At 41.6% G+C, this 25,412-nt stretch overlaps 2 protein-coding genes across 4 annotated transcripts; both read left to right on the forward strand.

Moving 5' to 3' along the window:
* The first annotated feature begins 1,351 nt into the window (after positions 1-1,351).
* sufu (suppressor of fused homolog (Drosophila)) lies at positions 1,352-11,939 on the forward strand. Of its 3 annotated transcripts, none has more exons than XM_084948113.1 (12): positions 1,355-1,933; positions 2,281-2,415; positions 2,686-2,822; positions 4,916-5,058; positions 5,978-6,063; positions 6,578-6,650; positions 7,824-7,977; positions 8,084-8,186; positions 8,580-8,714; positions 10,145-10,283; positions 10,367-10,435; positions 10,533-11,939. In XM_084948113.1, exons 1-12 carry the CDS (start codon positions 1,785-1,787, stop codon positions 10,620-10,622), a joined length of 1,413 nt encoding a protein of 470 aa, XP_084804239.1. In that variant the 5' UTR covers positions 1,355-1,784; the 3' UTR covers positions 10,623-11,939. The 3 variants fall into 3 exon arrangements, 2 of the variants coding, with proteins under 2 accessions (XP_084804239.1, XP_084804238.1); XM_084948112.1 differs by having other exon boundaries at positions 1,358-1,933; positions 7,821-7,977; XR_014801919.1 differs by lacking the exons at positions 10,367-10,435; positions 10,533-11,939 and adding an exon at positions 9,911-9,995 and having other exon boundaries at positions 1,352-1,933; positions 7,821-7,977; positions 10,145-10,258.
* A 945-nt stretch (positions 11,940-12,884) lies between these two features.
* trim8a (tripartite motif containing 8a) lies at positions 12,885-24,085 on the forward strand. Its single transcript, XM_084948832.1, has 7 exons — positions 12,885-13,248; positions 13,800-14,388; positions 19,342-19,437; positions 19,775-20,008; positions 20,251-20,282; positions 22,305-22,420; positions 22,527-24,085. Exons 2-7 carry the CDS (start codon positions 13,819-13,821, stop codon positions 23,165-23,167), a joined length of 1,689 nt encoding a protein of 562 aa, XP_084804958.1. The 5' UTR covers positions 12,885-13,248; positions 13,800-13,818; the 3' UTR covers positions 23,168-24,085.
* The last annotated feature ends 1,327 nt before the right edge of the window (positions 24,086-25,412 follow it).

A 25,412-nucleotide genomic window follows, 5' to 3' on the forward strand; every position in this document is an offset into this window, starting at 1 on the left:
AAATGAAAGTGTATTAGCTATCTTTTCCTCTTCTTATCTACGCCCCGCATAAACCATGCCCCCTTTTGTTAATGCACCGTCCTTTTTAGTTTTCATTTGTGCCATTTGCAGTGGAGGCGTTCTCTCAAAACAGCTCCCAGATGTGTCTCTGAAAGTCAGTCTGGAAAAAGCCATACACTGTACACAAAGTCTTTTGATAATGTCTGGAAGCGTCATGACAGGACAATACATCATTTCCAACCTCACCTAAGAAATCTCCCATTTTGGTGTGTGTGTGTGTGGGGGGGTCCTTCAGGCTATACTCTTTTCTGGGACTTGTGCCACAGTGGTTAGAGTGGGACTGAAATCACAGAGAACATACTATACTACATTTGAACCAAATTTCACTTGGATAAACAGCATAACAGGATACAGTTCTTTAGGTTGTTATATAATATATAGCAGTAGTTACAAGTGTGCCACTGCATGTGTACACTAAGTGTGTAATAAGGCACAAAGAACATATGTGCAAAACAAGGTTGCCACCTCTTAGTGATGAGGAATCTTATATACAGCATTACTATGCTGTAACACTGTGTTTTGTTATTCATGCATTCACTCTATTGAAAGAAATGCTTGTGTAGTAAACTTAGGGTCTCTTTAGAAATGTAATAGCTCTTTGGATTCATACTTTTTTCTAAAACAAATAATACTTCCCTCCCTTCTTGTTATCATTCATTTAGAATCCAGGAAAGCTTCTGCAATGAGAAAAATCTTGAATAATCTTTAATTACTATTCACTGTTTGCATTTTTATTCAAAACATGGAACACACAGTGTAGTGTCTTAGTGACTGCTCAGTCATGGTCACATCTTGACTTGTTGACCTTTTCAAAGGAATAACGTTTCAGGCTGGTTTTGATTGAACTCTCTGACTCTAACTGATAAAGTAAATACTTTGTCTAAACAGTGGGTGGATGGTTATTGCATGGGAGTAAAGCGAGTAAGTACTTTAAACAAGTAAGTTGATTTTAAAGGCATGTCAGTATTTCTATTATATGATATATTTTACCTTACTACAGTTCACACCAAGCTAATTACTTTTGGAGACTATCATTTTAAAGACATACAGATTAAACAGTAAAAAAACAAAACAAAACGTTTGAATTATTTCCATTTAACACATTTAACTGCAAGTGAAAAAAAAATCTAAAATTTAAAGCAAGACTTTTTACAAGGAAATAATTTAACAAGTAACAGACAGTACATACTCTGTTTGAAAGATTTTTTACTGGTTATATTCTGTACATACACGTCACACGGGAGTTAAAAGATTTTTTTCTCAGCAATGTATTTGAAAGAGTTTCTACTTTTTTGTTGGCTGTTTTTTGTTTTTTGTCTTTTTAACTACCTAGCCATAATTTGCCTACTTAAAAACGTTAATACCCCAACCCTGAAAGTGCATGTCCCCTTAACTATTTGATAAGCATCATTTCAGCCAATTACATTTATCCACAAATTCACACAACCGTTATCTTTATTTTCATTGGCTACAATATGCTGCCAGTCACTGACGCAATGGCCTTTCGCCAACCAATGGTAAGGTAGTTTCTTTGTAAAGGATGAGCAACAGGCGACTACCGAGTGGGGCAACAGAAAAGAGTTTATCGTTTGTTATTATACAGCAGTACTTGTCTGAAGCTTTTATGGTTTAGTTTAGCCTAATTCTGAACAAGTGATAGTTGCCAACGGTAACTGTATATACGTTGTTTCTATAGAGTAACCCGGTTTATTCGAGGTCGTGGCATGGATGAGGTACGGCCTACCAGTGGTGCACAAGCCCACGGGCTGGTGCCGCTGTTTCCTCCTGGGCTGCAGGCTATCTATGGGGAATGTCGGCGACTTTATCCCGAGCAGGCAAACCCGCTTCAAGTAACAGCTATTGTAAAATATTGGTAAGTAACCCATGTTGCTGTTGCTCGTCTGACATGCGTGCGGGCATTATATTTGTACAATATATTTAATCTAATAATGGCTAAATATTAGCCTAGAACTAGCTTAGCTTCCAAGCTAACATTGTAGCTAACCCAACATCCAGAAGCCATACTGTAGTTACTGTTATTCGGAAAGTTTGAGAATGTCTCTTCTAAGCCATACTGGCTTAAATCCAGCTTTTGAAATGTCTCTCACTACGTTTACACGTATAAATGACTTCCATTGTAACCCAGATGTCTTTACATTGGGGTGTCTACTCAGAACAATAACAAAACTGTACATGGTTCTCATTCTTTGCTTCGCGTAGGCTCGGTGGACCAGATCCGCTAGACTACATCAGTATGTATAGAAACGTAGGCTGTCCAGCTCAGGACGTCCAGGAGCATTGGCACTATGTGAGCTTTGGACTCAGTGACCTGTATGGGGATAACCGTGTTCATGAGTAAGTACTGTGTCAGTAACACAAATCTTGGTTTTTAAACGCCCCTCTGTGTGACCGTTTATTGAATGTGGGAAGTCATTTTGACCCATACAATATTTTAGTTATCAGCCCTTTACTAAATGTCCCCTCCTGACCAACTGTGAACTCTGAATAGTTCGTTCATCTCAATAAGTATTTGGCTTTTCACAGCCCTCATGCATATACAAATAACACAAAAGTATAAGTGCTGACATTTTGTCAGTCCATTTTCTCATAAAGTTTGTTTGTCAGATTTACAGGGCCAGATGGACCAAGTGGGTTTGGCTTTGAACTCACTTTTAGACTCAAAAGAGAGGTGGGGGAGACCGCACCTCCAACATGGCCAGCTGAGCTAATGCAAGGTTTGGCTCGCTATGTCTTCCAGTCAGGTAAGGGCACAAAGCAGTTTTGCCATTTATAAAAATGTTTGCATGGATAAAGGTCATATTAAAAGACAATCAAACAAAAGAATTGGAAGAGGTCAAAAACTTTATTGTGGGTAGATTTGCAGCAAAAATATTTGTAGTAGTGCAGTAGTACAGGGCTGATACAAGAGACAACCATTCATTTCATGCTAACATTCATGCTTAGGGCACCACCATGCTGCCATCTTAAACAACAGAAACGAACTGTATTAAGTTGTGATAATTCATCAAATTGAATGCCTTTCAGACTAAAAAGAAATTTATTTTCATAAATAAATTTTGTTTTATTTTTGTTGATTTAAACATTGTATGGAAAATAACTCAATACTCAGCAAAAGACTGGTTAAGTGGTTAAAAAATAAATAGATCGTTGTACTGTGATGTCATAATTTTATCTTGACGTGGGTGCTCTCTTTTGGGATGTCTTCTCCATTCATAGAGCACCAGGTGTCACTCAAAGAGAATGGGAATAATGTTACTGTTATACTATTCCTTTCACTATTACCATATCTCAAACCAGTGTAGCGTCTGTGGGAGATTTTTAGACTGATGTGTTTTGCCTCTTTCAGACATGCATACCCTTCCATTAATCTGATAGCGTCATGTTGGCTTCATATATGAATGTGCACCCTGGTCAGTTCGCCATGAAGATTCAAACTGCAGGCTTACTGCAGATCAATTTAAGTTTATGTGTTGTAAACATGACACAGTCTAAATTGTGAGTTGCATTAACACGCACAAGGTTATGACTGCATGTCGCCGCAGTTAATACCTTTTAGAACTTTCAGCAAAGATCAAAACATAAATTTTTGTTGCAAAGAGCAAAGATGGCTGGAACTGAAACACCAACCTTTCACTTGCCACTGCACTGTGGGGCTGATATCATGGTTCTCTTATTACTGATCTGAATAAACAGTATCAAGACAGCCACTGAAACAGAAAGGTAAAGTTATTCCCAAAAGAGGGGATAGCTTGTTAAAGGAAATGCATATCATGCCTCTAGCAGTGTTCCAGAGATTTGAAGAATCTACGCAATGGTGCACTGATACTGGTCGGTGGCACATGGTGGCCTAAAATCTGACCAAGACACTTTGCTGTTTTGTTTTTGTTTTGTTTTTTTCCATTTTGCAGCCATCTGTAAATTCTTGGTCATTCACTTAAAAAATTGTAACACAGTGTACTTATTTGTCACAGTTTGTTTGCGGTCTAGCAAATGATTTAACTGCAAAGTTTTAATGTGACAACTCTCTATTGGCCAAGCAAAAACATGGTGGTGTGCCAAAGAATGTGTTCTTTGTAAAGGTAGCTTGAAATCCCAGTGATGCATGTAAACAAGCTTAACTAGAGGAGTCTGCTCTGGGCATCATTTATGTGTGTTGTAGCTCTGGGTATTGAAAGGACATCTAATTTCCCTTTTGTTATCTTTTGCTGTTTTTAGTAGGATTGTTTTCACAAGTTACAAACAAGACAGTTGTGGTAGTGTGAATATATGTACTCTGCATGGGTGTATACACTGTTGCTAAGCTCCTTTGAATCCAAAATTTGTGTAAATAATGTAATTCGATAGACAAGAAGGGAGCATGCAGAAAGAGAAGACTTTTTACTCCAAACTCACCTCTACTCAGTCCTTCTCTGCTTTCCAGCTGGGGTCAATTTGTGTGTGGGTGGGCTAGGCCCCTAAGCTAAACGAATGCTGATTCCTGGCCATCTACCCCCCTCTCGTTTCTCCTGAAGCAAGTCTGGCGTGGGCGCGTGTTACCTCGCAAACAGTCAGATTAGCTTCGACGGAAAAGTAGTTTTTATGGTTTTCTTTCCATATTTGGGTCTCATTTTGACTGTTTTTCCTCTTACTCACGCTACCTCTTTTTCTGATCAGCCTCCCCTCTTCTCATGTTGCTGGACCATTCCGTCAATGTTTATGTACAGTCAGATGATGAAATGTAGGAAAGTAAGATTGTTTGAGCAGCCATGACAGGGTGTCTGCTAGACAAATTATAATCCCATGATTTGTTTTTATTTTAAAAAATAATGTATTTTTTTTCTCTTCACTCATGCAGAAAACACATTTTGTAGTGGTGACCATGTATCGTGGCACAGTCCACTAGACAACAGTGAATCTCGTATCCAGCATATGTTGCTTACAGAAGACCCGCAGATGCAACCGGTTCAGACGCCATTTGGCACAGTGAGTTTTCTCCAGGTGAGTTTTTAATGTCACTTGTCACTAGTGTAATCCACTTGACAGTAGGCTCAAAACGATTCTGTGTTGAGCTAATTAATGTAAGAGTTGCGGTATTGCGTTTGTGTCTCTTTGAGTAGGTTTTTGCCTATGCTGGGTTATGCAACCTATGTAAAAATTGTGTTGTGAAGTCCTTCAAAAGTCCAACAGCAGAGGATAGCGGTGGCTGTAGCTCAGGGGGTAGAGCAGGTCATTTACTAATTGGAAGGTTGGTGGTTCGACTGGCTGTTCCAGTCTGCATGCCAAATATCCTTGGGCAAGATGCTAACCTCAAGTTGCTCTCAGATGCATCAGATGGAAAATGAATGTCTGTGAATGTTAGCTAGAAAGCACTTCCATGTGCTTGTGTGAATGGGTGAATGAGGAAAGTTGTATAAAGGGCTTTGAGTGCTCAGGCAGAGTAGAAATGGGCTATATAAGAACCGGTCCATTTACATTTAACATAGCTTAATGTCGATGATGCTGTTCATGGCTCACATAGTTGTTGGCTTAAAAGTGGCAGCAGAGTTCAGTGTGAACAGGAGAAGCGCAGAAATCAAAGATTTTTTAAAAAAAGCCACAGACAGGTGGCTACAATGGTTGCTTTTTATTCTTTTGTTTTTTTAGCTGATATAACTGCGTTTTATGGCTGAAGGACCAACAACGAAGAGTAGCTTGCAGACCTGTTGTTTGCGACACTGCCCCTTGTGACGGTAAACGGCTGCAACAGTTGACTGCAGGCAAATGAGGAGAGGAACGCAGTATCAAAAATCCATCTTGAATTGTCAGATGATATTTTGGCATTTATTCAATATTATGTAATGTTACCCAATATTAATAAAATAGGTATGGGGTGTTTTACAACAGTTGGTGTAAAAACCATAAAATTTGTGTCTCGTAGATTGTGGGAGTATGTACAGAGGAGCTGCAGGCGGCCCAACAGTGGAATGGACAGGGTATCCTGGAGCTGATGCGTGGAGTCAGAGTGTGAGTAGAACTGTGTAGCAGGTGATCTGGTCAAAGCTAGTTTTACTTTTTATTCTGTTGCTTAGCTTGGATTTACACGTAGGTGTTGATTAGTCAAACCTGCGTGTCATTTTTGTGTAGAACTCTCATGAAAGTCATCATTTGAAGTGGAAAGCATAACTTGACTTAAGCATTACACACATTTTTTTTCCCTTTTTAGTGCACTCCATATCTGGCAGATAAAATCTAAATGATTTACCTGCTCAGTCACAGTATTTTTCTCTTGTTTTTCTGTCTTTCCTTTTTTTTTTTTACAGTTGCCTGTAAATGGTCAATCATTGAACTTGTAGGAACTGAGTTGAATAGAAACACCATTATGTGAATGCCACTTTGTTGTAGATTGTGTGCTGTTCAGTTTGAGTACATTGTGAGCAGCAAGTGAGGAGCATAGTTACTAGTTAATTTATTAACTTGGTGTGTTTAACTTGAAGTTAATGCTGACCTGAACTAATGGTGATGCTTTTCCTGTGCACAGAGCCGGTGGCCCCTGGCTAATCACTGACATGAGGAGAGGAGAGACCATTTTTGAAATTGATCCACAGCTACAAGTAAGCTTTACTCAATTCTGTACCATGTTGCTTTTATACAGTATGACATAAAGAGGCAGTTTTATGGTCTTTAATTATTTATTTATTTTGTGTTCTGTTTTTGGAAACATTTGTCATCAAAACGTAAGCATGATCAAAATCTACTGTTTTATATTTTTTTAACTCTTCTGTAAAGAGTTAAGCTTAGTGTGACTCAAACGAAACCTGTTGCCACTATATAGAAGATTAGAACAAGTAGCACTGTCTTGTGGCCCTGGAGCAGGGACGTCAAACTCACTGTTGGGTAGACTCTGGCCCCCCAGGCCTTATGTTTGACATGCCTTATCTACAGAAAGCATACAATAGGGTGTCAGCAGAGAAACTGTGGTACTGTGTCAGGTCGTCAGCAGAGGAGAAGAAGTATTTGAGGGTAGTGCAGGACATTTATGAAGACAATGAGACAGGGGTGAGGTGTGCGGTGTGCAGTAGGAGTGATAGATGGGTTCAAGAGACCCACTCTGTTGGTGGAGAGGTAGTGGCCCTAACAAAAAGACAGGAGGCTGAGCTGGAGGTAGGAGACCTGAAGATGCAAAGATTTTCTTTGAGCGTGACCAGAAATGAGCATATCCTATGAGCATTGGATTAGAAATGAGCATATCAGAGCAGTTTCAAGACAAAGTTAGTGAGGCAACAAGATGGTTTGGACATGTGCAGAGGAGGGATAGTGGATGTATTGGACAAAGGATTTTAAATATAGAGCTGGCAGGCAGTAGGAAAATGGGAAGACCACAGAGAAGGTTAATGGATGTAGTGAAGGACGACATGCAGAGGGTTGGTGTGACAAAGGAAGATGCTAGTGATAGGGTGAAATGTTGGTAGATGGTCGTTGTGGCGGCCCCTAAAGGGAGCAGCCAAAAGAAGTAGTAGTGGTTGAAAAGAAACCATTTGAAGAGCTAATTGGTCCTGGTCAATGATTTGTTGATATTGGAAGCAAAATCTTCTACAAAGCACTTTAAAGGGAACCTTTTCTTCATTAATATTATTGTTTTTGGTTTGTTTTGCTGTCACAAGTTTTATCACCTCTTTTTTGCCTGTAGATATTTATGCATCGTTTTCATTTCTGAAGAAGTTGACGTTGTGTTTTATGTGAGCTTGTGTTGACAATTTGTGTATATTTCTTGCCTATCTAAGCAGGAGAGAGTGGACCAGGGTATTGAGACAGAAGGCTCGAACCTGAGTGGGGTCAGCGCCAAGTGTGTGTGGGACGATCTGAGTCGGCCGCCAGAGGATGAGGAGGACAGTCGATCAATCTGCATTGGATCACAGCCACGCAGGCTCTCAGACAAAGGTATGCCAGCTTCCAAAGAAGCGCATACGATAGATACTCAAGCTGAGCAGAAATGCCTAACCTAATGAAATAATACTTGTTTCTGTCTTTGTTTGTGGGCTGACAGACACAGAGCAGATCAGGGAGACTCTGAGAAAAGGACTGGAGTTTAACAGCAAAGCAGCCCTACCACCTATCAACAGCCAGAAACAGAGCCACGAGAGACCGCAGTGAGTGTTCCTCCTACACTCCAGCACTCACAATCTTAACATGGGTTCAGCTCAGCACAAGGGTTGCGCCAGGATAACTCCCTCCCTCTTGTGCTGTGACTCAAATCCCCAGTGACATCTGAACTATCATCATCGTTCTTTCTTAGCTACCAGCATATTATGTTGCTGTGTTGCTATTCTGTTGCTGCTTTTCTGTGGAAGTTTGGGTCTTCTGCTGTATCAGGTAACTGCTTCATGAAAGGAGTTGCAAAATCTGTGTGCGCGCGCGTGTGTGTGCGTGAGCCAGAAAGCTACCTTTTCCTTCGAAGTTGTTTTCTAACAGACTCATCAGTGAACATACCATTTTCTACTTCCTCACTAAGATTATTTTCTTCTTCTTTCTGTGTTTATCAGGAGTCGAAAGGACAGTTTGGAGAGTGAGAGCTCAGCAGCTATTGTTCCTCATGAGTTGGTCCGAACACGGCAGTTGGAGAGTGTCCATTTGAAATTCAACCAAGAGTCAGGCACACTGTTGCCTCTCTGCTTGCGGTAAAGCACCATTCTTCTTCTCCTACAACCGCTGGGCAAATTAACCCTTTCTGAATGTATGTGAGACCGAAAGGATACCCCAGATATTTATTTTGAACAGGTGTGGCCGAATATAATGGCATGTAGGACCACTAGTTCCTCAGGGGTGAATGAGGAGGTTTTCTGAAAGGCACCCTCAAATATCAGTTGAACTTCCTCCCACATGTACTTTGATATCACTTCAAAGTCTGAAGAAAATAACAAGTTAGCTGCTTTTTAGTGGGCCTAGTGTTATCATAAGTGAGCAGAATGTGAAACGGCTTAAAGTCGATATTAATGTTACCTGTAACATCAAAGAAGTGACATTCAGGAATTTAGTATTTGTTAACAGTGGACTGTTGGACGTAGACTCTGATCCTCTAGATTTGTCTAACATGTTTTGGTGTTTTTACATCTATTTCCTAGCTTTTCTTAAACAGAGAAGTCAACGAAGGTTATTAGTGTACATTGACAGAGCAACTGAATCAGTGCTGTCAACACAGCATGTGGAGCATGTCTGGCTCTCCTTCCTGCTCGCCTACACAGCGAGAAGTGTATCAAACAGCAGGAAGAGGATTTAGGACAAAGATAGTACATTAATACGGATTGGCAGATATAAATTCGATGTTAAATTTACCTCCATATGTTCATGACAGTCACATGGTCTATTTTTTGGAAGGGGGGCATAGGTGACATTTATAGGAATGTGTGTAACCAAACAAAATGCCAACTGAGCGGAGTATCCAATAGGAAGTCTCTTTCCCACCAGTTTCAACCTTCTTTATTTTTAAACTCATTTTTAGGAGAGAACAAGCTTAGAGTTACTGTACAGAGAGAGCTCTGTGTAAAAGGAGGAGAAATGTGTTGAGAACACAGTGTTATGTCCCAGTTATGTGATACCGCAATGAAGGGCGATTATGTCATATTTCCTACAAACTGTCCTCTCTGATATTAATGAAACAAATCTTTTGGATCTTTTTTCTATTCCTCCCATTGAAAACTGAAGAACATAGTGTTTCTCTTAATTTAAATTCATTTAAATAATTAACTGACTTTAAATGTTTACGGTTATTTCTCTGAATTAGAAAGCGCTCAGCTCCTCAGCATCGACTAACAGATTTAGTTTAATTCTCGTGGTTATTTCAAGCATTTTGACCTTGATTTATTATCTTCAACAGGTCAGTTCTTTAAGGCTTCCTCTGATGCAAAATGGCAAACTGCCTTTCCTCAGTCATCACAAAAAAATTGTTCAGAAGATAAAAGGTTAAAGCTTATAAATTTTAAACGCTTACTAGCAATTTCTTTATGACATAAGAAATCTTGTTTTATGGCAAACATAAATGAAAACAAACACAACTTATGAGTGTAATCATGTGGTTAGTTCATAATGGATTGTGTTTGATCTTTTACAGGGGGCGGTTGCTCCACGGGAGACACTTCACATATAAAAGTATCAACGGAGACACGGCCATCACTTTTGTGTCTACAGGAGTTGAAGGTGCTTTTGCTACTGAAGAGCATCCCTATGCAGCCCATGGCCCCTGGCTTCAGGTACCCACACGGAAACTCTGACCTCTGGCTGTTGCGTTCCTGTTTAATGAGTTCATTTTCTAAATTCTGTTCTCCTTTCATAGATTTTGTTGACTGAAGAGTTTGTGGAGCAGATGCTCGGGGATTTACAGGAACTCAACACTCGTGATGAGGCAAGCAAAAACCCCTTGCAGGTTACCTTTTACTTTCAGTTTTAGGCACTGTGACTACATGCCTGGTATACCTTGCATGTGTTTTCTCTTTCTGCAGACAAAGTTGCCAAAGGAGTACAGCTGGCCAGAAAAGAAGCTAAAAATCTCTGTTCTACCAGACTCTGTGTTTGATAATCCACTCCAGTGAGACTGACACAGAGACACTTGCTCTTTTGAAAATGCCAAGAAAAAGACGTGTAAACATTTCCAGAGTGGACCATCAGAAACAGCAGACCTCCCTGGACTCCGAGAGGCTGTCAGAGCTTATAGATACGTTGTTCCCACTGTGGCTGGCCTCAACTGTTTCACTCCAAAAGATAATCTGAGGGATGAACTAAACATTTCTGACTGTTACCGCATTCTCAGACTAGCACCATTGTTTACAATATCTGTATGAGGCTTTTGAGACTATTAAACCAGCCAGTCCAGATGGTTGACCTGTTAGAACAATCCTGTTGGGCAAACTGGATGCTGTCAGTCCTCCAGGTAGTTCAAAATATACATCATTAATGTAGTTGAGCATACATCCTGTGATCTCCTGACATGCTGTCTAAAGCAATAACTGAGCAGCAGTTCTCAAAAACACTTCTATTTATTCCAGTGGCCTTCGAAAGGGAAGAAGAATAACCAGTTTAAACATTTTTTATCAGTGTTGTTTTTAAACTGAGCTGATATGTATAGTATTTACAAATGCTGGACATTTTTCTCTGATATGTTTGTGGTCACGCCAAAGTTTTAACCATTTCTGTCTCAAATGTTTCATGTTTCGGGAACACTAGTCTGACAGTTAATCATTATCTCATAGCCTGTTATTAACTGTCACTTTTTAAGTACCTGGCAAATGCTGCAGGTATAACCACCTCGATCACTCCTCTGTGCCAAGATTATAACTCCGGTAGTGAGTTTTCTCACACAACACCCATGTGTAGTGTCACTGTTGTAGATGTTAATAGACTGTAATCTGTGATCATGGCCTCCTCAAGTGCAGTTTCCAGTGCCTACATATATGTAACATATGATTTGGATCACTGGACCTGTTTAAAAATGAGTAAACCTCCACAGTGCCTTTCCCTCCAGCCGAAGGGGGGAAAAAATCCCAACATATTTTCCGTTGATTGTCAATGCAGCCTGAAGCTCCTGGATTGTTTGGACACATCATTTTGAATCGAGTCTGCTGCATTCACTCCCTTTTTCTGATACTGTTATTTCACTCCATATTCATGCCAAAAAAAGAAGACTACTTTTTCTACAGCATTTTCCTACAGAAATGTACTCCATAAAACATGATGTTACCGTTTTCTTTTTCTTTTTTATTCAGAATGACAAATAAAATTTTGATTTTTTTTGTACTGAATTTTTTAAGCACTATCTTATTGACTGAACTGGCTGATTGTAATCCCAAGTGCATTAAAGTGTGTATGTATGTATGTATTTACACAAATAAAGCTGGAACACTAATTCAGAAGTACTGTGGAACATTATTTTTGAATTTTTATTTATTTTTTTTCTATTTTATTGTGATTTCCTGTAACGTGCAAAACAACAGTATTACACTTTTTCTGAAAGGTATTAAGTAAATGTATTAAAATTTATTATTTATGGCTATGTCTAGGTTTCGATTTTCAAACTTTCAGACTCCCAGAAGAGTAAAAAGCTCTGGTGGTCTACTTCAGGTGTGTCAGACGTGGATTGTGGGCCAGAATCAGAACTCCAAAGAGTCCAGTCTGTCCAATTAGGTGGGTTTGAAACTGATATCTTCACTTCATTCATTGTCATTGCGTCATTAAAATCTCATTCCTGGTTTGGAAGTTCCCGCATTAAAATGCATAGAAAGTATTAAAATCTTAATGCTTATAAAGTCTTGTTTTTTCTCATTAGGCAACATGAGGCCCTGATCTGATTATATCACAAGTAGTCGGGCTGGGATTCTTACTTCCAAATAAGCGTTACAGTCTGATGTTATTAAAATATATTTTTAAATAGATTGTTAATATTTGTGCAAACTCATCTTAAGAAGTCTAATCTTATTAGTAAACCTAGGGCTGCCTCTGGCCCCCACGCTCACTTCATATTACACTTTTACAGGATGTCTGCGTCACTGCATAGTTTTAACACTCATCACTGTACATTTCACAACACTATGTAAGAAAAAAAAAAGACTAAAATTGATTTATTTATTTATTTTTTTTAATTTTTACCTAAAAAGAGTGACTAATTTGAAATCTACTCCACATTACCTTCCCATATTTTCCACTCTTTTCCTCCCCACATGCACCAACTCTGTCACGGGCCCCTGGGGGTGGGGGTGTCGGGCTCTGCTTTGTCCCAGCCAGGGACTCTTCTTCTGCTTCAAAGCATGAAGAGCCACACAAACGCCTCCTGGTCTTTTACAGTTTGTCCGGTAGAGTTTGCTGTGGCCGTTCATTCGCCTTCCTCCTACCGGCTCCTCCCCGCCTGTGTATCAACTCCGTGACGGGTCACGTTATTGGAGGTCGGCAGTCGGTCGGTGTGGAAGCACTGCACTCTCTTCCGACGAGTGACTATCCTGCCTGTACTTACCATAAAATATTACTCAGAAGAGTTGACGGGAAAGCGAAACCAGACGAGAAAACCAGCGGGGGACTCTTATAAAATCCCGGCTTTGAGCGCTGCGACCGACAGAAGGCTGTAATCTGAAGCAAGAGGAGCGAGGATCTCACCGCGGACTGGATGACAAGCTCCACGGTATTATAGGTGCACCGGAGTCTGCCGACGACATGGAAGAGAAATAGTTGGTAACGTTACGCTTTTTCTTTTAAGAATACATCTGTTATGTTTCTGTGGGTTGCTGTAAGAAAAGCCGAGGAGTGCCTTCGCGTAATAAAATGTCAGTGTAACAGTTTATTTGACAAGAGTCACATTTGTTGTTCAGTGTCAAGTTCCCACTCGCTCTCAAAACGCCACAGCTTGTGTCGTCCTGTTCCCCAGCGAAGCCAAACATTACACTGAAATATGAAGAAATGTAATTCATATATATATATTTATATATATTTGGTGTTGGGTTTCAGTGTAATGGCACTCTTTTGCTCTGAAGAGCAGGTTGTTACTACTTACTTTAAGCTTCATTTGTTAATTGCTGTGCTACTGTAATGCACTCCTAATAAGCCTGTAACTCAGTGCCCTGTGTGTTGGTTTGGCCTGTTTCCAATCTGTGCCATTTTAGTTGAATATAAGTGCAGTAAAAATTAAACTGTAATAGGCTCATTTTTAAAAAAAAAAAAAAAAAAAGCAGTGGTTCATTTAAACCAGTTCTTAAGCCTTTCCTTTGTTTTGTTTTTTTCATCAGTTTGGATTCAGCCGAGGTCATGGATGCAAGCTGGAAAAACTGCTTCGAAGAGGAACTTCTGTGTCCCATTTGCCTGAATGTTTTCGACGAGCCCATCCAGCTGCCGTGCAAGCACAACTTCTGCAAGGGTTGCATCTCTGAGGCTTGGGCCAAAGACACCGCCGCGGTCCGCTGTCCAGAGTGCAACCATGACTACGACCAGAAGCCCACACTGGAGAAGAACTTCAAGCTCGCCAACATAGTGAAGCGCTTCAATGCTTTGAACACTGAGAAAGCCCCCCCTGTGCTGCACTGTGTCCTCTGCAGACGAGGCCCCCCGCTGCCCGTGCGGAAAGTCTGTCTGCGTTGTAAGGAGCCCTGCTGCCAAACTCATATCCAGACGCACCTACAGCAGCCGTGTGCGGCGCCGGGACACCTGTTAGTCGATGCTGAGGAGCTGAGCGCTTGGACCTGTCCCAGTCACGAGGAGTACAGGCTGCTCCACTGTGAGGAAGAGCAGGTGGCTCTGTGTCCGTTCTGCTGCATCTCTCACTGCACTAACCAAAGACACACAGTCTGCGATGTTGATACGCAACGCATACAAATGCAGGTACAAATGCGCACACACACATACACACACACTCTCCTACAGGGCAATGAAAAGATTTCATTTGGTGCACACAATCCATGGGTAATTCTTTCAGTTCGCTAGTCTATAAAGGCCTTCTCTCTTTCCCTCCTCTTTAATCTGATGTAAAAGGACTGGACAGGTGAAAGCCACCCCTCTGGATACATGGATAGCACACAAACACACATATATAGGCATACTTCACACACACACACGCTGCTTTTAACCTTGATCATACCACCCACTCTTTACCGCCACGCCTTCCCATTAGCAGCGCTGTGCCCTTCGGATAAGTGCTGTGATGCAATCTGCATCCACCGGAAACGATGACCTATGTGCGGTGAGGGGCGGAAACGCGTGTAGTTTGTTTATGTTAGCTGATCAGTTTCAGGGTTCCAGGGTTGGAATGCTATTTTAGGGACATTTAGCAGGGAGGAAGAGGTGGAAATGAGTTGAGAGTAAGAGCAAAATAGATCCTAATCTGGCTACAAATTGGCAACAATTAAATAATGAGCGTGTCTTGGCAGCCTTGACCTCAGGATGCGTAAAGAAACGAGGGCCAGCATGCCATGGCTGCTACCGCTTGTGTGTTTTTCTTCACTTTATTTCTGTTTCTTTGCTTTTCTCAAGACTAACGCAAGTAGCAAGGTGTAAAAACAGCCACCTACACCTTATACACATTCCTTCCCTTCTCCTCCCTATCTATGGAAGCAATGAGAAGCAGATTTGTTTTACAGTTTGCCCTCTCGTCGTCTTTTTGATACTATTTAGTGAAGGCATTATTCCACTTGGGGAAAGTTACACATATTTCCTTCCAGGGTAAGTTCTAAATCAGTTGACCCTGGTTCAGAGCTATTATTGGGACAAAAGATGTCTGTTCAGCCCTTTCCACAGCTGCTCTCTCTACACACTCATATGCACACACCCAGCCATCTTTCTGTTCTTTCACAACTGTATTTTCACAGAGCAAATTGCACTGTGGAGTCACACTGTCCATCCCTGGACCTTCAGGCATATAATACACAGTGATTTATTGAGAAAAAAAAAGTGTTAATAGCAAAAAATGTTGGGCTCCTTGTGTGCTGGGTCATTTGTTAAAGTAATACGAGACCACAGTGTCTTCTCGTCATTATTTGCTGAGAGGTCGTTCTCCGTCGCAGAGCTGTGGTCTATTTTGGTCTTAAATTCCCCGGGCAACACTCTTGTTGCTTTTGGGATAAACAAAGACACAAAACCGACGTAGCAATGTTTGTATCTTTTAGTTATCTTTGGCTCTCAAAGGAGACTTTTACATTAACCTTTTGCAGACATGCTGGTAATTTCGAGATGAGAAAAGAAGCGTAATATAATAGTAATGTTCTCCCTGGGACAAGCGGAGGAGGAGCCCTCCCACACAACCTCACCTTGGCTTTCTCAGGCACCTCAGCAGGAAACCGTCGCTCATGGAAGCTCTGCTGTTTGAAGCTTCGTGTATCTGGGCTGGAGTGAGTCAGATACCCAGAATGCTGAGGGCAGGCCACTGACATCAGAAGTAGGGAATAGTTGTCAGTTGATTGTGAAAGAGGCTCTCTGTTCATTGAGCCTGAGGCTCCTCATTTAAACATGAGCTTCCTGGCAACCTGTGGGTGTCTGGATGCCTAAATAGGACAGTGGGGAAAGTGATCATTGGCGGGCTTAAGCTTGATAAAGGTAGGCTTTCATGCTGCTACGCTGCCCCAGCCCCTCTGTGCTATTTCAAACACACAAGACAAAAAAAAGGAATTGGAGGAAACACGACAAAAAGAGGAAGACAGAGTTGCTGAGCAGAAGCATCAAGACACAGAAAAGCTGCTGCTATAATGTGAAGCCAGCTCACATAAAGCAGCTCACGCACCATTTACGATACTAATAACCCAACAAAGTGCTCTTTCCTGTTTTGTCAATGCAGCATTCACACTGAGCTCGTGTGCGCCGTGTTACCAAAGTGATGAATAATACCAGTGCACCGTCTTAAGTTCAAAGGCACTGAGGAGGCAGGACATGAAAAAGTGAAGGAAAGAAGAAACACAGGCAGCCAACTGACACAAGTCCACCAGTTTGCAGGGTAGTGTCAGCTGTTACGGTTACTATCAGGTTGTTTGAAGAGGAGTGTTTAGCTAAACTGCCTCTTGTGTAAGCAAGATGTGGTGTTGAGATGGAGTACAGGTGTAGGATGTGTTACAACTGTGCGAAACAGGATTAAAGACTACGCTGCTGATTTTCAACGTAAAGCGCTGCCAATTACACGAGAAGTGTTAGCGCTCAGTGCTAGCTGCATCTGAGAAAAACTCTCAAAACAACATTTCATTAGTGAACATGTAAAATCCACTAACTGAACACATCACAGTGTGCTCGTGGTTTCTATATGTGATCTCATTGTTGGTGCACAAAGCAGAACTTGATATGTTATGGTGAAACCACCAAAAGCTTTAGATAACGACTCTGACAAGTCATTTGGAACACGAACCAACACGAGGCATTAATAATGCTTAAACTGTAAAGTCCTTAATAGAAATGTGCCTCAACTTTAATTGGGAGAATTAAGAAGAATAGTCTTTGAGGTGTGTGGTACAGGGCTTGCTGCAGCCCTTGCTGAGCTTATTGTTGTTCTTTCCATGAATGATATGAAAACCTCTGCAAGTGCAGCTGTTAATTACATTCACCCGCATGGCTGTATGATATAGGGCTCACTTCAACAGTTCACTTTATTTCTCCACATACACAAGCATACACACTCTATAGGTGTCAGTATAACAGCCCATTAAGCTGTACTCATAAAGATGTATTCTTGATTTCACTTGTGGGACCAATTTTTTAAAAACATAGTCAGCACTGCAGGGTGATGCAGCAGTTAATTCACGAACGAAATGCAGTGTTTTTCCTTCTCAGCACTTAAAGCTTCCCTCATCGATAGTTTTATAGCTACTGTGGATCAGAAACTGTGTAATGTTAGAGATGTCGCAGATAGAAATGACTCCGAAGCTCAAGTGTCAGTGGCAGTTCCCTCAGTTCAGCTGAGCTTTTGAGCATCTTTCAGTTAATTGATGCGGTTTTACTTATTTGGGTCACTCCCATCCACTACTTTTCCAGCTGTAGGAGACAGCTGTAGACAGCTTTGAGAAACCAGCTGTCCACTGCCTGCTCAGCATCAAATAGCAGAGTATCTCAGTCACATTAAAGTTTACAAATGTAGAGACTAGCTAACAGTAACGAGCAGTTAGAAGACAAATAGGGGTTGGAGTACACTAAAAACAGAGCAAAATTGGTGGCTAGTAATATTTTTAAACCTTTATTTAACCAAGAATGAAGTCTCGAGAGTTAGCATGTTTTGGAAGAGTGTCCTGGGCCAGTATAGGCGGCGTTAACTTCGGGTGCAGAGCTAAAGCTCCCAGAGAAAAGCTGCACAAGCGCAGGAAGAGCATGTAAACTCCACACACAAGGGCCCTGCCCCAGGTTCAAATCCAGGACCCTCTTGGTTTGAGGCAATAGTGCTAACCACCAGACTACTACGCTGTCCCAAAATGAGTGCCTGGATAGAAATTTTGTCAGTTTTTGTGGCCAGCCTTAAAATATGCTGAAGCAGTAGAAATACCACTTTTGGGTCTTTCCCATGTCAGTGCATTTACTCTCAGCTGCCCAAAATACATGTCATATAATCCACTCTGCTTCCTTTGAGTGTTAGGGGAGATAAACGTATTCCTGCTGTTTCCTAGGTGGACAAATCAGTAGTGTTCTTCACTCAAAAGAACTGTTCTGATAACAAGCACAAGTGAGTTATTATGGTACATTTGGCTACTATTTTATGCCATTTAGAGTCTTTCTTTGTTATTTTGTTGAAACTATATACACTGTTGAAAGTGTTCACTGTGGTAAACTATAGTGGCCAGCCTGTGGATGTCCATTAGACAGCACAACGTGAGTGTTGCAAGCAGCTGAAGAGGCCTGTTGCTGTGATACCACAATGTGACTACCCTGAGACTCACTCACTCGAGACCACAGGAATGTCCTCATTCTCCCTATCTCTCTCTCTTTTGGGTGAAACTTTTTTTTCTCCTCTTTCTTTTGGTTTCGCTCTCTTTTTGTATGTCTTTCTCACTCTCTTTCTATCCGTTCTTGGCATGTGCAAGCATCGCCTTTCCCTCGTTCCCTTTCTCGGGTGCATGCTCATTGGGAGGGAGGGAGGGAGGGAGGGAGGAGACCTCGGCGCTGTGCACACAGACATGACAATCTGTCACTGACACACAGGCCAATGCAAACAATGGGAGCAATGCATGTGGCAAAATGAGAAAGTGCAGGGGGGGCGGGGGGGGGGGGGGGGGGGGGTATTGAGGCACCCCCTCTCCCTACATACACATGAGATTTCACATATGACTACATACACAAGACTTTGTTGCCATGACAGCAGGTTTTCTCTTATTTGGGCACGCTGCCTTTCCAATGCAGAAACAGTTCATTAAAAAGTCTACCTGCCCTCCCCGGTTTCTAGTTAGTTGTCAGTCTGTGACAGCAGATTGATTCCCAGCCTCTGCAGTAAATGGGGAAGGATTATGTTCAGTGGATTTTTTTAACTGGCTCTTGGCTCTTGTGTACCCACAGAGGAAGTAAGCTTGTCCCAACAATGGAGCTCATTTGACACAGCAGGGTCAGCGTCAAACTTTGGAGCAGTCAGAGAATGATTTGTGCAGCCATGTTTCCCTTTGCTCTCCGAATGCCTAAATGCATGTTCATGTCGCTAGAAGCTGACTGTGGAGAAAGTTGTCTCGATACCTCGTGAAAAGCAGCTAGGTATGCTGAGGTCACAGCCGAGGCCCAAGTTTTTCAGAGTTTCTAAATGTGTGGGTATCTTTGTTTTTAATTTTCAGGGCATCTTGTTGTGGTTCGCCTATCTAATCCATCCTATCTGTCATTCCTCCACAGGCCATGCTAATGAGGCAGCAAGACAGACTGGAAGGTCGTGTTCAGAACATCGATGAGCACCTCAACAAGCTGGAGTCAGACAAGACACTGATGAAGGTGCATTTTCAATTCCGAATGTTATGTGAATGTTATCAGCATGGGGGCTTGTGCTATAATTTTGTCTGCTGTAATGAAATTACTCTACCGTTTCTCACTCTTGGGAAATCAAAGGTAAATGTAACTTTAACTATGACTGGCAGGTGCAGCAAAGTGAAAATAGATTTAACAAATGACTTTCCCACTTTTATATTGAACAAGAAAAGCACAAATTCCATAAAATTGTGTGTCTGTTAATAAAAATTGTAGTATCTGTTTGTTAACATCAGTACTTTTAGTCATTTAAGAATGCTTTTCTGCGTGTAAACGTGCATACTTGTGTATCCTGTGACCACAGGATGCAGTGTCTGAACTGAAGGAGCGTGCAAGAGCCCAGTATCAGCGGATGCATGCGCTGCTAGAAGCAAACCAGGCTGAAACCATGCAGATGCTGGAGAGCACCTACAACTCGTACGTGAGGAAGAACTCCCAGCAGGTGCTGCAGCTCAACGAGAGGCGCCACGAAGCAGAAAAACTCCTGAGCTCAGTGCAAACATTCTTCCAAAAAGCAGGCAGTTTGAATTTCATGAAGGTACAACAAATCTGCAAATTGTTTTTTCTATTTATCGAACATGAACCTTTATCTCTATGACCCCTTTTCACAATTCTTGCATCTGCATCAGGCTGTGATACTTTTGAGGGACATAAAATGATGTTGTGATATGAAAGCATGCACAGTAAACACTGATGCATCTTATAATAACTGTTAGTGAGACATTTGAAGTCAGATGGTGTGTGGAAATGACCCGTGAAACTTTTGTTTTTTCATTTCAGAATACAAAACCTTATCAGCTCCTCATGGACAGGTAAGAAGTTATTCTAAGATATTCATTTCTTTGGACTAACCCAGTGATGTTTTCATGCAAGCTTTTTAGTGCACTGATCATCATCTTTATTCATTGTGAGAAAAACAGCCAAACTATCAAATATGTCCTTGTACAACATTCAACTGTTGCGTTGTTTTCAGTGGAATTAGCTAAATGTAGCTTTAGCAGGTGTACTGGTAATAAAAGCAGGCAAAAAAAAACCTCCAACAGAGGTCAAGCAAGCGAAATATAAGCAAAGGTCAGAGAAAACAGCAGTAGAACAGATAAACCCATGTGTTTCCCCTATGATGTATAAATGGAAAATACTCTGTGATGAATTACTTCAAAAACCTGATCACAAGCAGGAGGGCTTGTCTCCTTGCCACATGTTATTTGCTTGTTTAATGGTGGGACTGGGTGAGCCTCACAGTTTTCTAACATGCTGCAGTGATTTTACATATTCATTTGTCATTCCTGGCCTCAACAACTTTTTTTTTTAGCACTATGCATAGTGTTTTTAGCAAGTTAAACTTTGACCCTGCACACTACAGCCAATGGATCTACAGTCCCCTGGACAGCATGATTTTGGTGTGGATGTTCAGTCTGAGGTGGATGGGTTAATCTCAGACGTTCACTTGGCTGCAAAGTTTTTCCCAATAGTCTTCTTTCTGCCATATGGTGACATTTATCTTTGGCTGTCGGGGACTTTCAGCATATACTCTTATTCACAACAATTTAGACCTCATCTTACATCTTCCTAATATGCTAATATTAGCCTAACCATAGCGATGTAGCTAGCTACCTCATGGCTAGCTACAGGTAGCAGGTCAATTGATGGTTTATTCATGTATAGGTTTATTTATGTAAATCACAACAACAGTTGTCTCAAGAAAGTATTCAACAATGAAGGAACCCCCTATTAGCAAGCACTTTGCAGCAGTAAGAAGGAAAAACTTCCTTTTAACAGGAAGAAACTTTAGGCAGAACCAGGCTAAGGGAGGGGCAGCCATCTGCTACAAGTGGTTACGACTAAACATTCAAACATCCGTTATTAAGTTTGCAGTTTGTATTATGTCAAGAGGTATAGCATGGCTGTACTTTTTTTTTCGTACTTCAGTAAAAACATGTTATCTCATTTGTAGGTGTCAGCTAGTTCACATCTAAAGCTGCATCTACACAGGAAGTGATTAGCACTTAAAGCTGATGGTTGATTGCTAGCAGACATGCCAGGTTCCGGTTGCATAGCTAACCGGCCGATGTATTTACTGAGCTCTCACATGTCAATAACCACCATTCTGTGCAGTAATTGGTAGTGACCTCCCCTCAAAGTAGAAAATTGTTTTATCTTGACTTCACATCACCAGTGGTTAGTCAGTTGAAGTTGACGAACTTTCTAAGGTCTGTGCTCAACACGTCGATTCGCAAATCTTGTGTTGAGGCAGATTAGCTTCTAACTCCGCTAGACCTTATTACTGGGAGAAAAGTCACACTAGTCATTTTATTGTTGAAAGAATTTAGACTATTTTTAACTTAAGCATTTCAACATGTTATCGTTAGGGGTGAGTCAGTGCTTGTTTGCTCTTGGGAACTGATGGAGCATTTAGACTTGAAAGTCACTGGTTTTCAGACTCAACAAGGGGATATTTCCAAAAAGTTCTTACAATGGCCACTTCAAACTGGGTTTTAAAATGCCCAACCTTTGGCACCAGAACTTTTACAGTCTGTTGTAAAAACAGGTTTGTCTGTTTAGCCAATTTTGTAGCTGTATCAGTTTTAATAATGATTAAACTGGTGCAATGATTACAGTCAAACTTTGCATCCTATTTAATCATGCAGTGAGCTACCAATGGAAATAACCAAGCTAGCTAAGGTAGTGTTGATAACTTCGCAGCACTATCATCTTGTCCAAATTTAATCACAGCCAGCTTTAAAAAAGAATATTTATATTTTTTAAATCTCAAGGTGCAGAGTGTCTCTAACAATTCAATACTAATGATTTTACTGTCGTGTTTCTTTTTACAGGTCAAACTCACATCTGAATAGCATTATCCCTCCAGTCAGAGTGGGCCAGCTCAACTCTCATCATTTGCTGTCCGACCTGTCAACAAAAGAGAAGAACTTGCGAAAAATGCTGGAGGGTAGGATTAAATTACAGAAAAATAACTATAGATGAGTTTTTCAGAGATATATTATCATTAGAATTAGCACTCATCTCTCTGTCCAATCTCTACTTGTCATTCTCAGAACCGTTCAATGAGTCACCTCTTCTGGAGATTGTGCAGTCTCACAGCAGCTCTGCTAGCTCCCAGTTAGGGACTAGTTCAGGAATACAGAAGAGGAAATACAGCATGGCGTTCCTGGAGGCTAACCCAGAAAACTCCCAGAATCCTCCACCTTTGCTTTACAGCAGCAAAAAACCTTTCCTGGCCAACCAAGGTCACCGGGCATCATCTGTATATGCCTCTGAAGTCCTCTCACAGAATCCTCACACTGGCCCTGGTCATAGTCGGCTCCTAGATACTTCAGCCCATCACATGGTGGGTCTAGGGTCCAGCTCTAGCCACCACTCAGGAACCATATTCCCATCCTCCCACTTCTCAAGTGTTGGTGCCTCACAACAAGCCGTGTACGAAGGGAGGAAAGTACTGATGTGTACTTGCTGCTCCAGGGCCCCTGCTGCTTGCGCCCGGCCTCCGTACCCAGCGTCGGACACCTTCCCCTCTGTGACCTCTCAGGAGTTTGCCCCACATGCCCCTCTACCTGCAAGTCAGCCACTGCAGCATTTTCCCATGAGGGGACTGATGGAAACATCGCAGACAGCCAGACATGCCGAATTCTATGGGCTGTACGGCCAGTCTTCAACCAAGCATTACGGGACCAAATAATAAACCCGAATCAGCATCCGTTCTGTTTTATTAGATCACGTTTGGCATCAAGAAGCTCCATGTTTGCTTTTTTTTGCTCCTTTCCATTTTGATTCAGAGACACGACCCCAGATTATATCTCCACACACCTTCATGACAATCACTCTTGACATCTATTTGAAACCATTTGGGGAAAACGTGCCCTGTTAACTTGTGTAGCTCTGTTTACTCCCCGAATCACAGTGACAGTACTAATGATCTAATTTGAAAGCATTATTTATTGTCTGTTTCAGTTCGACTGGAAGTGCTAATGTGAATAATGTAGTCTTAAATCCATTCAAACTTAAGAAATGACATATTCTTCAGGGGTCCTGGCATGGGACTCCAGAGACTCCAGTGCCTAAAGAGACTGTTAACACACTTGTATTGTACTTGCAATTTCCTAACTCTTGATTAATTCCTGTTTGCAGCTGAAAGCATGCAGGGAGCCTCTCCATGCACTCCAAAGTCCATGTGGCTTTAGAAAAAAACAACAAAAAAACCCCCACTGGACTGCAAATGTTTTGTTTTTTTCCAGATTCAGGTTTTTCATTAGTTTTTTTTTTTATAGAAGATTATGAATAAACCAAAATCTTTTGAATAAATAAAAAAGCGTATTACATGACCTTTCATTGTATTTTGAGCACTGGTTTTCAAAAGTAATCCGCTGGGTATGCTAGTGTGTACTTTAAACCAGGTGACGCGCTGGTTATTTTAAACGTCGTGTCTGATTATAGTTTGAGGTCTGTTTGTCCTAAGAAGCAAATTGTGCGATTTGTTTGGGTAAAGAGCTTTTCCAGGGTGACTCACTGAGTTACACATGAAAACAAAAAATAAAGAGAAGCTGTTACAGTGGTACATCCGACCCTGCTGCTGACCAGCAAAGCTTGTAAAACAGAGAGAGGAAAAAAAAGACACTGAAAGGCCGTATGTTTGAGATCTACTGTATTCAGAGCAGAGCACAGCGGAGGAGGTTACAGAGCGGCCCACAGCAGGCCCATTATCTGCCAATTTAGGACAGTTCACTTCCTTGTCAGCATCCTGGTCTCTGGCAAAAATCTCTGTCATCCCTCTTTGTCTTGTTATTGGAGCTGGTTGTCAAGTTAGGTCAGAGAACAGGAATAACCAATGAGCAGCACCTTCCCTCTCCTCTCTCCCTTCCTCTATCATTTTCCAGAGCTCGATGCAGAGGAGGAGAGGAGGGTTAGAGCGGAGGATGATATAAGCGCAGAGTTTTAATGAGGATCTACTTATCTGTCACTCATACTCCTTTCATTGTTCCCCTCCCCCATTTAGCGAGATAGCAGGAGCGAGCTTGGGGTGGTGGGGGCAGCAAAGTCAGGGTCGAGGGGGGAGTAGCAATGGTAAGGCACATCACTTATTTATAGGTTATAAAACCTTGCTCCCTCCTATATGGTCCAGTCTGCTTTTAGTTTTTTTAGTTGTTGTTTTTTTGTCTTCTTTGAAATCTGTTTCACTTCCATGATAACTCGGCCTCCCTTTAGCAGCGAATGCACTAGGGAGAGGAGTGAGAGGAGCTGAGGTTTAGTTACAGTGTGGCAATCTGACAATGTGCGTATGTGTGTGTTTGTGTGTAAGCCAATTAGCATTCCCCTTGTTCACTGTCCCTTCTCGCTCTGTGTGTGTGTTATTAATAAAACATACAGCAGATGTTCCAAAGGAGCATTTTATCCATATGATCATTTTTATTTATAGAGCCCTATTAAATCAACGATCCATTCTATAGAGCGGGGTTTGCATGTGCTGTTTTTCTTTTTTTGTTAGGTCTCATAAAAGAATTGGAAATTTTGTTGAATCGTTCTCTCTCTCTTGCCCTGTCCTAACTACAGGCACAAACACGGGGCTGGATGAAAAGCCTCTATGGTATGCTTGTTCTTGGTTTGCGTTGCCTTGTGTGCGGGCTCTGTGCAGGCGAGTTGAATCCTGTTTTATAAGTGAATGTGTGCTCAGGTGTCGCCACACAATCAGGCGGTTAGTGCGTTGCATCGTATATGTGCATAATTAGGCTTGTGTGAGAGCTCCGCGAGGTCACGTATAGGGTAAAGGCTGATGCGCTGACAGCTGTGCTCTGTTGTGGCAGGTGTGTCGGGGCTGTATATGTATGAGAACAACACGCCCCTGCCTGCAGCAGGACATGAGCCTGCAGTACGTGTGCTCAGTGTGCAGGAAACTGTGCAGCTGTTGTTTGTATGCTTTTGCCAGTGAC

This window comes from Perissodus microlepis, chromosome 13 (genome assembly GCF_051167445.1).
Source record: "Perissodus microlepis isolate ML-2025 ecotype Zambia chromosome 13, ASM5116744v1, whole genome shotgun sequence".
Taxonomy (NCBI): Eukaryota; Metazoa; Chordata; class Actinopteri; order Cichliformes; family Cichlidae; genus Perissodus; species Perissodus microlepis.

Coding starts and splice junctions, on each gene's coding strand:
- sufu (XM_084948112.1), top strand. CDS start 1,785: ATGGATGAGGTACGGCCTACCAGTGGTGCACAAGCCCACGGGCTGGTG. Junction 1,934..2,280: donor ACAGCTATTGTAAAATATTG/GTAAGTAACCCA, acceptor TGCTTCGCGTAG/GCTCGGTGGACCAGATCCGC. Junction 6,651..7,820: donor AAATTGATCCACAGCTACAA/GTAAGCTTTACT, acceptor TGCCTATCTAAG/CAGGAGAGAGTGGACCAGGG.
- trim8a (XM_084948832.1), top strand. CDS start 13,819: ATGGATGCAAGCTGGAAAAACTGCTTCGAAGAGGAACTTCTGTGTCCC. Junction 19,438..19,774: donor CAGACAAGACACTGATGAAG/GTGCATTTTCAA, acceptor CTGTGACCACAG/GATGCAGTGTCTGAACTGAA. Junction 20,283..22,304: donor TATCAGCTCCTCATGGACAG/GTAAGAAGTTAT, acceptor TTCTTTTTACAG/GTCAAACTCACATCTGAATA.